The sequence below is a fragment of the Eumetopias jubatus genome, unplaced genomic scaffold (assembly GCF_037043125.1).
Source record: "Eumetopias jubatus isolate StellerSeaLion01/CBP00866 unplaced genomic scaffold, mEumJub1_p1.0 scaffold_16, whole genome shotgun sequence".
In the NCBI taxonomy this organism is placed as follows: Eukaryota; Metazoa; Chordata; class Mammalia; order Carnivora; family Otariidae; genus Eumetopias; species Eumetopias jubatus.
The window spans coordinates 79,512,820-79,525,444 of NW_028274822.1; the positions used below are offsets into that span (position 1 = coordinate 79,512,820).

The 12,625-nt window shown below is 48.3% G+C and overlaps 1 protein-coding gene across 2 annotated transcripts in view; it reads left to right on the top strand.

Moving 5' to 3' along the window:
* Positions 1–10,476, top strand: part of VSIG10 (V-set and immunoglobulin domain containing 10) — a 31,080-nt gene extending 20,604 nt beyond the window's left edge. The window contains exons 5-9 of one of the 2 annotated variants that reach the window (XM_028116721.2): positions 1,738–2,031; positions 4,425–4,535; positions 4,823–4,838; positions 6,522–6,742; positions 7,740–10,476. In XM_028116721.2, coding sequence (XP_027972522.2) covers positions 1,738–2,031; positions 4,425–4,535; positions 4,823–4,838; positions 6,522–6,742; positions 7,740–7,795 — 698 coding nt within the window. In that variant the 3' untranslated portion in view covers positions 7,796–10,476. The remainder of the gene's footprint in view (positions 1–1,737; positions 2,032–4,424; positions 4,536–4,822; positions 4,839–6,521; positions 6,743–7,739) is intronic. The other variant, XM_028116722.2, reaches the window with a different exon arrangement.
* The last annotated feature ends 2,149 nt before the right edge of the window (positions 10,477–12,625 follow it).

Sequence of the window (12,625 nt, forward strand, 5' to 3'; positions counted from 1 at the left end):
ACCTTTGAAGGACTTAAAATTTACTCGGAGAGAGAAGTCCGAGAACCATGAAATAGGCAATATCAATAATAGTGACATTAACGTTTACTGAGCGCAGAGCTTGTGCAAGGCGCTGTGCTCAGTGTTTTCCACACGGTCTCTTGCTTGTTCTCACGATCACCCTAGGAGCTGAGTGCTCACATCACGGATCGCTAGGGGAGACCTTACAGTTCCCTGTGTCCAACTCAGATCAGACCCCAAGGCCACAGGGACGCTGCATTGGGAGCTGTCTAGGACAGACCTGTGATAGACTAATGCTCCCCCTACGAAGATGTCCATGTCCTAATCCCTGTGACTTTACCCTACATGGCAAGAGAGACTTTGCAGCCGGGATTAAGAGCTCGAGATGGGGAGATTATCCTGGATTATCGGGGTGAGCCCCATGTCATTACATGGGTCCTTCTAAAAGGGAGGCAGAAGGGTGGGACTCAGTAGTGGGAGACATGATGACAGATGTCAGAGGTTGGAGTGAGGCAAAGAGGGGCCAGGAGCTAGGGAATGCAGGTGGCTTCAGAAAGCTGGAGAGTGAGGAAATGGACCCCCCTCCTCCCCCCCGCCGGAGCTTCCAAGAAGGAACAAGCTCTGCCAACACCTTGATTCCAGGCCCATAGGATCATTTCCAACTTCTGACCTCTAGAACTAGAAAAGAATAAGTCTGTGTTGTTTTAAATCGGTATGTAGCAGTTTGTTACAGCATCAGTAGGAAATGAATATAGCTGCCTCATTGTCCCCTCGAGCACTCCTGGCAGGCTGTGCGCCCATTCTTTCCATGAGCAACATGGCTATGATGCATGCAAGCCTAGAGCGTAGATGAGGAATGTGGGCTACAAAAGCCTGGCAACTTGGGCTTACAAGAGTAACCAACTCGGGGCTCCTGGGTGGCTCAGTGTCAGTTGCGTGTCTGACTCTTTTTTTTTTTTAATAAAGATTTTATTTTTTATTTGACAGAGAGACACAGCAAGAGGAGGAACACAAGCAAGGGGGAGTGGGAGAGGGAGAAGCAGGCTTCCTGCGGAGCAGGGAGCCCGACTCGGGGCTCGATCCCAGGACCCTGGGATCATGACCTGAGCCGAAGGCAGATGCTTAACGACTGAGCCACCCAGGCGCCCCATGTGTCTGACTCTTGATTTTGGCTCAGGTCATGATCTCAGGGTTGTGAGCTCGAGCCCTGCATCCGGCTCCGTGCTCAGTCGGGAGTAGGCTTGGGGTTCTCTCTTTCCTTCCTCTGCCCCTTTCCCCGTGTGCACTCTCTCTCTCCCTCCCTCTCTCTCTCAAATAAATAAATAAAATCTTAAAAAAAAATAAGTAACCAATTCATCCTGGTTTGCCCAAGACTTTCTCAGTTTTCTCACTGAAAGCTCCGTGTCCCAGGAACCCCCTCAGGCTTCAGCAAACTAGGACGGTTGGTCACCCAAAATCCTAGGGGCACCACTTATTTGGTTGTGTGGCTTTGAGCAAGTAACTTAACTTTCTCTGGGTCTCAGTTGCCTCATCTTCAAAATGGGGTAATAAGTTTAACAGTGCCTAGCCCATAGTAGGTGCTCAATAAATGGTTGGCTTTTATTATTACATGAGACCAAGTGCAGGACAGAAATCCCTGGAGTTGCTTCATCAGGAAGGTAGTAATATTCTTGAAAATCTCAGGCCACGGCTTGAGTCTCCCTGAACATTTGTCTTTCTTTACCTTCTGATCACCAGGGAGCCCCTCCCTTCTCTCTGAGCCCATGAGGACTTGCTTCTTGGGGGGCAATGTGACGCTCACCTGCCAAGTGACTGGAGCCTACCCCCCTGCCAAGATCCTGTGGCTGAGGAACCTCACCCAGCCTGAGGTGGTCCTCCAGCCCAATGGCCACTATCTCATCACGCAGAATGGCCAGATCTCCAATCTCACCATCTGCAACTGCTCCCAGGCCCTGGATGAGGGCTACTACGTCTGTCAGGCTGAGAACCCTGTGGGGGTGCGGCAGGTGGACATCTGGCTGACCGTGAAAGGTGAGTGAGGGCAGGGGCCCCAAAGGAGGATGGTTGAGAGCTTCAGAGGACCAGGCACCAGCATGGAGACAGTTTGGTTCTTCCCTGTATGCAGGTCACTGCCATCGGGGAGAAGGCGTATCTGCTTGACTGTGACTTGACAAGGTGGAAAAACTATTATCCAGTTGTAAATCTCTTAACATTGCATAGGGATAAAAAAAAAAAAAAAAAATTATGTTGGGACGCCTAGCCGGCTCCATCGGAAGAGCATGCGACTCTGGATCCCAGGGTCCTGTGTTGGAACCCCACACTGGGTGTAGAGATTACTAAAAATATAATAAAATAAAACTTAAATAATAACTTGTTACCTCCAAAAGAGTATATATATTATAAATATAAAATACATAAAAAAACATAAAAAATGTAAGTCGTGAAACATAATAGCAAAATGCACACCTGAGAAACTACCATCCCACTTAGGATACAGAGCGGTACCTACAACGCTGAAGTTATTTGTAGGTAGTGTGGCCAGATTTAAAAAATGACAACAAAGCTAAAAAAAAAAAAAAAAAACCCAGGATGCCCCCTTGAATTTGCATTTTAGAAAAACAAAGCATTTTTTAGTGTAAGTGTATCCCACATTTTCCATGGGACATACTTATTCTAAAACAGGATTCATTGTTTATCTGAAATCCAAATCAAATGGGCATGTTGTATTTTTTTCGGCCAACCCTACCTCTAGACCCCTTTCCAGTCTCATCCTGGGCCTCCTGAAAAAGGTAAGCAACTATCCTGAATTTTTTTATTCAAGAAAAATTTTACTACATAGTGAAACCCTTGCTGTTTCCACTCCACATTTTGTTCCTAGGGTTTATTCATGTCAATGTGTGTAATTATGTGTGTAATTATACTTTGTACCTCTTCACTGCTGTAGGATTTTCTACTGTGTCATGGTTCCACAACTAAGTTACTAATTTTCCTGCTGATAGACTTTGGTATTGTTTCTGATTTTGATGTTGTTGTGATGAGCAAAAGTGTTGCCATGAAAATCTTTTATCCAGCTCCTTGTGTACACATTTATAGCAGGTCCCTAGGCAAATATTTCTCTAGGATATATGTAGAAGGAATAGAAAGGAAGGGTTATGCATATTTGTATCTTTCTGGGATAATAGCAAATTATTTTCCAAAGTGGTCGTACCAATTTCTATTCACAACAGCAGTATTTTAAGAGTGTTGAGTTGTTCCGCATTTTTGCCTTCAGGTTTTGTGATTTTTGCCCATTAAGTACATGTAAAATGGAATCTTACTGTTGTTCTAATTGGCCCTTCTGTGGTTACTGAGAAGATTGAGCATTATTTCATATGTTTGCTATTTGTGTTTCTTCTGTGAAATACTCACTTGTGTCTTTTGACATTTTCCCCTTTCTTATAGATATGTAGGAGTTCTTTAGAACTTCTGCATACTAATTCCTTGTTAGTTTTACATGTTACAAATATCTCCTTTTAGCTTGTTTGTCTTTTTTTGCTTTCTTTTTGGTATCCTTTGTTTAGCAGACATTCTTACTTTCATGTAGTTAATTTTATGGATCTTATATCATTAGCAATTTTTACATCTCAAGAAATCTCATCTCCCCCATGGCCACAAAGATACTATCCTATACTTTCTTCTAAAAAGTTTTAACATTTTGCCTTTTACAGTTAAATCTATAATCTATCTAGAATTGATTTTTGTGAATGGTGTGAGGTGTGGGGATCTAGTTTCTCCCCCGCCCAAATTTGGATAGCCATCGATTCCAGCACCATTCTTGAATAATTCCTCTTTTACTCACTAATCTGTCATCTACCAAATTTTCTTTTATGTGTAGTCTGTTCTTGGGTTCTCTATTCTGTTCCATTCATCACTACTGTTTATCATGGCACCAATAGCTCACCCTCTTCATTTCCGTGGCTTTATAAACAGTCTTGATGTCTGGAGATTTTAACCTTCCAGTCTTCCTTTGCATCACATGCTTCCCACAAACTGCCTGAGGTTGGGAAATGAGATATTTATCTTCTTTATGGAGAGGTCATATGCCTTGCTGGAGATCATGGAACCAAAACAAAACTGAGACCCAGGCAGAGGAAGGGAGCTGTTGCTCTTTGACCAGCATGTGTATCAGATGGAAGAATCAATAGTGTGATTTGTCGGGGCTCCTGGGTGGCTCAGTCGTTAAGCGTCCGCCTTCGGCTCAGGTCATGATCCCAGCGTCCTGGGATCGAGCTCCGCATCGGGCTCCGCATCGGGCTCCGTGCTCGGCAGGAAGCCTGCTTCTCCCTCTCCCACTCCCCTGCTTGTGTTCCCTCTCTAGCTGTGTCTGTCTCTGTCAAATAAATAAATAAAATCTTTAAAATAAATAGTGTGATTTGTCTTTGCAGAACCTTTAAATATCGGGGGACTTGTGGGCACCATTGTGAGCCTCCTGCTGCTTGGACTGGCTATCATCTCAGGGCTTATGTTATATTACAACCCCGTGTTCTGCTGGAAAGGTAAGGATTTCTTGGGTCCCTTCGTTTACCTTTGAGGCTTCTGGAAAGGGTGTGGGTGGGGGAAGGAGGCCCCAGTTGTGCTCCTACCCGAGGTCCCATTCTATAGGCTTCTTGACTGGGGCCAGATGTACAATAATGAGTCACTTAAGTACCATCCCTGAACACCCTGTCACCTGTCATGTTGGGTCAGTTTTCTCATTTCTCCGTTTCTTTTGCAAACGTTAGATTAAAAACTTTCCTGAAGTGCATGTTACTGGATATTAATTTTCTTTCCTTTCTCCCTTCAGTAGGAAACACTTTCAGGTGAGTGTTCCTAGAATCGAGTCAAAAACCCATTTCCGTGGTCTGTCTTCCCTGCTGTTTTTGTTTTCTTTGTAAGAGCAATACTAGCAGCCACTGTGGAGGACCCACCATGTGCCGAAGACTGGGTGGAGGGGCTTCGTTAGGCCTTATTGGAAACTCTTTCATAAAACTCTTCAGGAAGGTGGTGGCACCTCCATTTTCCAGATAAGGAGATGGACGCTCAGGGAGTTAAAGTAATTTCTGCAAGCTCACCCAGGAAATGAACAGCAGTGCCTGCGTTCCGATCCAGGTCTGACTGATTCCAAAGTCTGTGGTCTTTTTGTGATGCCAGACCTCAGGGTGTAGTGCCAGACCCCAGACCTCAATCTGGGCTCTCACTGAAGCATAAAGATGGTGTGTGGGCTGTGAGCCCAGGCATGTGTGCATTCATTTTATTTAATTTCCTAAAAAGAGCTGAAAGGAAGAATAAGTCATAGTTTCACAGCATGTTTTGGAAGACTAGTCTGAGCATGCCCTCCCAAAAGGAAATCTCAGGGGGCGCTTGGGTGGCCCAGTCGGTTAAGCGTCTGACTCTTGATTTTGGCTCAGGTCATGATCTCAGGGTCATGGATTGAGCCCTAAGTCAGGCTCTGTGCTCAGTGGGGAGTCTGCTTATCCCTCTCGGCTCCTCCCTGTGCTTACGCACTATCTCTAAAATAAATAAATAAAATCTTAAAAAAAAAAAAAAAGAAACCTCAGTAGGGACAAGGTAACTCAATGGAACTTGTGTAATCATTTCCTAAAGAGATTCTGGGTTGGAGCAAAGAAGCCTTCTCTTTGTTCCTTTTAACCAGTTTATGAAGAGATATTCCTGTTCTGGGATGATCTTTCACAGGAAAATGTTACATTTACTGCCCTCTATTTGAGGGACATCTCCCCAGTGAGCCTTCCATTCCCCAGGCCTATTTCTCACAGGAGGAGGCGGCAAGGCATAGTGGGAAGACACTTTGGAACTAGTGGACCTGGGCTCACATTTGCACCTCTGCCATTCCCAAGCCCTGTGCTCTTGGAAAATCCCTGATTCTCTTTGAGCCTCTGTCTCCTCACTGGTTTTCCAGAAGGAGACTGTGAAGATTATATGAAAATGTAATGCTCCTAGCACTGTCACTGGCCCATGGCATGCGTAAGAAATGCACAGTCTGGCTGTGTAGGCAGAACCAGCAGTGAACTGGAGAATTAAATGCTAAACCGCTGGGCATGGACTCCACGTGCAATCATGGTTCAGGGCTTGTGGGGAGGGAGAGGACTTTACCTGGGCCTTGAATAATGAGTAGAAGGCAAAGTTCCAGTAAGTAGAGCAGAAATAAAGGGCGTTTCAGGAAAGGAATGTAGCATTCGTGTAGGTGCTGTGAGGGGAACTAAAATGGTAGGTTTCTGGGACAAAGAGTCACTTGCCCAAGGAGCAGAGGGGAGTAATAAAACCCACTCAGGAAAATACGTGATTGTCTGTAGGAATCTGTGGCAGCATCTCTTTGAGAGATTACAATCACACCGTCCTCTCTTAACCGAGGGGAACGCACAAAGAATTTTCCGTGTTACAAAAGAGGTTGCCATCAATCCAGTGTTTTCTGTCCAGCGAGGGCTGATGTTAGAGGAAAAAAAAGGGGGGGGTATCTTCTTGACTATTTCTTCCCCTTTGGAAAGTAGGGGACAAGACATGGGGGATGTCATGGTTTTGGTGGATTCAGAAGAAGAGGAGGAGGTAGAGGAGGAAGATGCTGCTGAAGAGGAGGAAGAAGAGGAAGAAGCAAATGAGAGAGAGGCGTCGCCAGAAGAAATCCGTAAGCATGGCCACGTTCACAGAGTGACTGCCCTGGTGAATGGGAATGTCGACCGGATGGGCGATGGGCTCCAGGCTCTGCGAGGTGAGCTCCTTCTTCTTCAGAGCCCTCTGCTAGGCTGCCCTGGGGTTCCCAGTAAGGGTCTCTGAGAGGTGAGTCTAGTTTTAAAGGGTGGGGAAGGTAGTTAAAGCTTCATCTAGGATCCTATCAACTCCCAACACCACAGTTAAACTGACAGACATTTATCAAGGACCTGCTCTGGGAAAGGCACGATATTGGCCTTGTTGGGGTAATAAAAAAAAAAAAAAAAAAAAAAAAAAGACCGATCATAACCGTAGGCAGGGAGCTTTCCAAGCCCAGTCAGAGTGTACCGGGGAAAACTCGGGGAGACTTAAGACGGAAGCAAGATTGAACCATCACTTTGAGAGGGCAGTAGAAGAGCTGTTGCAAGGAGGAATTTGATTATTGCCAGAGGAATCATAGGCTTAAAAATCACAGGCCCTCAGGGGCGCCTGGGTGGCTCAGTCGTTAAGCGTCTGCCTTCGGCTCAGGTCATGATCCCAGGGTCCTGGGATCGAGCCCCGCGTCTGGCTCCTGGCTCGGCGGGGAGCCTGCTTCTCCCCCTCCCTCTGCCTCTTCCCTGCTTCATGCTCGCTCTCTCTCTGTATCTCTCTCAAATGAGTAAATAAAATCTTTAAAAAAGAACTCACAGGACCTCAGAGAGAGATGAGTGCCTTGAGGGGTGCATTGTTTGGGAGACGCTTAATGGCAGAACAAGGATATGAGGCAAGACAGTTGAGTTCGAATAAGCAGAAAGGAGAGAGAATTCCAGGTGAGGGGACTGGCACGAACCAGGTGATGCAGTGTCCCGTAGTATCGAGCACATCTAGAGGATCTGGAGTGAAAAGAACAGGAGAAAAGGGGAACACGCACCCTGCCCCACCTGCTCCCCCGTGAAGTCCCGTTCTGAGGCTTACCAGTGAAGGACTAGGAAGTGCAGTGATTGAAAACGGATGGTGGAGGTGGAGTGACCTCTTGTTGAGCTCACTCAGACTCAGATCTGCTTTTCCCTCCTGTCCAGACGACAGCAGTGAGGAGCAGAGTGACATCGTTCAAGAAGAAGACAGGCCAGTTTGAAGAAAGAGAACTATCCTCCGTTATCCCGTCTTAAAAGCCTGGAAAGCTACGTTGAAGATGAGCTTTTCATCCTGCTTTGACTTGACTTGCACCCATGCCTGAGGGCTGAAAATGGTTTGGGACACTCAGCAAAAAAAGAAAAACACGCACAGAGATTCCCTCCCCCCCCTTTTTTTTTCTAAATTGGTTTGATTTGCTGATAAGTTTTCTCATTGATGTTAAAACGTGTTGGGAACAGGCAGTGCGTGGCGGGGAAAGGTGCATTTGGCATCTGAGGTGCCCCCTTCACTGTGACTGTGGCTTGATCCAGGTTGACTGATGCTGATTTGGAGGGGACAAGAGTGGGGGGGAGCACCTGGCCTCCATGCACAGTGCTCCCAGTACACTCTTAAAGGTCCGTGACCAGCTTGCCCCATACACACAGGGGAATAGTGTGGGGTGATAGGCACACCTCCTTTATCACTGCCTGGAAAAGGTGAGGAGGTGTTCGCTATTGATGGGGAGTCAAAGGGAGACAGTTTGGCTCAGGTTTAGGAGTTGTAAACACCTAGGCTTGAACGTGGGCCCTGCTCCTTACTGGTTTCCTGGCCTTGGGCACGTTGCTTTCCCTCTGCCGGGGGCCTCCGTTTCCTCATCTGTAAAATAGGTGAAATCATACCTGCCTTACAGGGGATGGTGGGGACTAAATGAGGTATTGTGGATGGGAAAGTGCTATCCAGCAGGCGTTCAGTAGATGTTCTTTCTCCTCTCCTCTGCCCTCCCTAGTGGAAGAAACTGTGTCATCTGTAAGTTACAGGCTGCTGCCTGGGCCTCTCGTTCTTTGTAAAATGGTTTCAGAGGAAGCATTATCAGGGCTCTCCTGACGCTATTTGCTTCCCTGGAGGTGTAATTCTTTTCAAAAGAGGTAGGGGCCCCTAAGAGGAAGTGCCTTTCATTAGAACCTCTCATTTTGCAGAGCTTCATATTGATACAAAAGCCTCTTAGGTGATACCCTAGTAGCTTGCAGATTTTCCCATTCTCCCCCTTCTCCTGTGGCTTTGAAAGAAGGCAGGAGAAATGTTTTGCAGTGGAGTACCTGGTGATAAGTACTCCTTGGGCAGACTAGTTCCTCTGGCCTCCGTTTCTCGATTTTGGAAATAGGGACGGGAAAACTTGTTTCCTTCCTCCTTAAGGAGAGTATGAGGATGCATTGATCAACAATGCAAAGTTTTGAATGAAATAACATCTGATGAGTTTAAGCTGCTGTTTCCAGATCCCTGTACAGCCCAGAGATTGTTCTCTGATTTCGTCCAAATCTCTTACATGTCAGAGACCTAGTAAGGGTGCAAAAGACTTGTGCTAAACATGAAAATCTGACTTGAGTTTGCACTCTTTAATGTTCATATCCCACTTGCTGGGCAAGAGCTAGTGCTTAAGGGAGAGCTTCCTTTCTCCAAATAACAGGCACTGGGACTCCAGTAAGATGAGAAGCTGGTTGTCTGCAGCCTTCCCCTGCAGGTGTCCCGGGGAGGAGTCTATTTTCTTGGACTTAAAGACTGAACTGAGCAAATGACTAGGAGTGAACCCCGTCCCCAGCTCAGAGCCCTGTGAATCGCAGGAGCTGGTTGCTGGTTCTACCCCCAGCTAATCTGGGGTGTATAGCGAACTGCAGTTCTTATGTGCTGGGGCTTCTGCTGCCCAGGACTTCCTGGACGTCGCCACTCTGGACAGCCCAAGTCAATGTTTCAGAACAGAAGACTTGAGTTGCTTCTAAAGTCATTGAACTCGGAGTCCGTCTCCCTTTAGAATCTTCCACGATTAAATTCCTGAGACTTGGAGGGTTCACTCTGCAGAGGCAACCATATTAAAAAAAAAAAAAAAAAAAAAAAAAAACCCTAGCTAGGAACGCAGAGAATGATTTGCAAGATCACTGAGATGCTTTCCAGAACTTCTTCTCTTGCACACACATCTAATGATAGGAAATCTTTGGGGCAGGGCTTTTCCGCTAGCAATTGGGGGCTTCAAGGTCTTGTTGCCAAAGGCTTTACACCCTAGATTACCTGAGCCACGACTTTGGTCACTCATATCTGAGCCCTGGGTCAGTTAAGAGCGCAGGTACTGGCAGTCTTCGAGTTTTAAGGATTGTTAAAGAATTAGGGCTTGCTTTTATTTTAAGATGACTCATCCCTAAAACTACAAGCATGAGACAGTGGGTTACAAACTCTGTGGCAAAGTTCAGGTTGTTACGTTGTGCTGTTACACAATAGTATCGGAAGGTATTTTGAACTCCAAGATCCACTTATCAGAACCGGGAAGTAAATCCTTAACGGCTATCACAACGGACATTTCAGAAGGGGACACTGGGGAAGGGCTCAGGCAATCCTGTGGCTTTGATATTAGTTCTAATTCTCACAAGCACATATACGCCCTAAGACTGCAGACAACCCACGATGGAAGATGCACCGAAAGTCAGAAAATCATCCTTGCTAGGTAAAATTTATTGTGATGCAGTAAGTGCCAACTGGTAATTCTCACCGTGGGACTGACCAGGAACTGCTGCGAAGAAAAATTAGCAGATCCCTCTGCATTATTGACATTTTAATATTTGGTGTGCTGTGGGGGGGGCAGGGGAGTCAGAGAAATTTATTCTGAGGTTATGAGTTTTTTTAAAAAATTATGGAATAAAGTTATTTTTAAATAAATGCTTTAATGATCTTGATTTAGACTTGATTAGTAAACTGAAAGATTTGGAGAAATGGGTTTGCCTCCCCCAGTTTTTTTTACTAGCTTTCCCTGTGTTGGTAACGAAAGCGTTTTCATTGCCATTTTCTCTGTAGATACTCTCTCACGTGAGACTCCTGCACTTTCCTGATCTCCTTGAGAAACTTGTTCTTCCATTTTGTCCCCCCTCCCTTCGGATGCCTCTTTTTGGTCAGACTGCATGCTTTCTTTTTTTTTTTTTTTAAGATTTTATTTATTTATTTGAGAGAGAGAATGAGATAGAGAGCGTGAGAGGGGAGAGGGTCAGAGGGAGACGCAGACTCCCCGCCGAGCAGGGAGCCCGATCCCAGGACTCCAGGATCATGACCTGAGCTGAAGGCAGTCGCTTAACCAACTGAGCCACCCAGGCGCCCCAGACTGCACGCTTTCTAACATTAAAGAGTTAGGGTAGCAAGTCTTCAGGGAGAACCTGGATCTGCTGCTGGGCTGGCTGAAAAGATGAATTCTATCAGCTGTCCTGTAGTTGTGGGTGGCCTTGGGAGTTCTTTACTGGGCTCAGCTAATTGTAACCCCCATAATGTCTCACGGGACCTCCCACTTTCCTGTCGTAGGCCCAGCCTAGACCGCAGTTTTTAGAGGAAGCTTCAAGTCAGTCTCCCTCTTAGGTCATTCTTCCTCCCACCCCTTTCTTTACTGCCCTCCAGGCTCGTTCCCGGCTCCCTCCTCCTTGCCCTGGCCTTGCTCCCCAGCTCTTTATCACAGCGGTTCCACCTTAACTTACTTCCTTTCTAACCAAACCCATGCTTCCTACCTTAACCACAGTGTCCCACGTTCTTTTCCACCCAGCCCCTCCCTTTGAATATGTGTGGGTTTAATCCAAGCTGGTTTCTGAGTCCCCACTGTACCCCTGCCTGTTTCGCTTCTCTCCCTGTTGTCCCCAACACCTCTTTCCGTGAACTCCCGTCCTCTTAGGTCACACCCATGTTTACCCAGTTTGTCCAGATTTGGACCCCCACTCTTTTTGGATTCCCCCCTTTTTCTGTCTGGCCCGCTGCCCCTTTCCCATCGCCCATTTTAACCTTGACATGCTCGTTTTCACCCTCCATTTTCCGCCGCGTTTGTCTTTTTCTGGTTCCCACTTTTAAAAACTGGCGGCTTACCATTCCTAACCCCGGAGCTGGGCTCCTCCACCAAGGCTCCCATTTAACCTCTGAACTCCCGGCCTCAGCGCCCCCATTTTATTCCCCAGGCTCGTTCCTTCCCTCCCGCCTCTCACCGGCTCCGGAGTTCCCAGACCCCCTCCCCCCCAATTCGCCCCTCGGCCCCCGCTTTTTGTCCCCCGCCCCGTTCCCTTGATCCCTGGTGTCTTCAGGTCCTCGTTCTCGAGGGACAGTCTCCTTCCTATTCGCTCCCCCCTTTTTCACCTGGTTCCGAGCCCCTCCGGCTTTCTCCCCGCCCCATCGCCCCCAGTTCTCTCAACAGTCCTCCGCTCCCTTCCCTCGGACTCCCTCAGCCCCGCTCCCCGCCGCACCCCCTCTTCTGCTTACACCTCCTGCACCCACCCCCACCTCCCGTTGTCACCCGCCGCGTTCCTTCCGCTCCCGGTTTCCCCCTCCACCCCGTTTCTCCCCCCGCTCCGTTTTCATCCCTCCCCCGCTTCTCTTCATCCCCGCAGCCCCCCGTTTTTAGCCTGCCCTGCTCACCTGCCCCCCTCGCTTTCCCGCAGCCCCGCCCCCCGGATTGTATCCCGTCCCCGTTCACCTGCCCGCCCCCCCCGTTTTTCCCTCGGCCCCGCCCCCCGGTTTTGTCCTGTCCGCCCGCCCCCCGCGTTCCTCTCGGCTACATACCGTACCTCCCCCGCCCCGGTTTTATCCTGCCCCCCCTCCCACCCCGCTTTCCCCTCGGTCCCCCCCCCCCGCCCCGGTTTTATTCTGCAACACCCGCCTCCCGCCGCCGTTTTTCCCCCGGCCCCGCCCCCCGCGCGTCCCCGCCCGCGCCCGCCGCCATGTGACGGGAAGCAGCTGATGGCCTCTCCGGGCGGCGGCGGCGGCGGCGGCGGGCGCGGCGGCGGCGGCGGGGCCGGGGCCGGGGCCGGGGCCGGGGCCGGGGCCGGGGCCGGGGCGGGCGGCG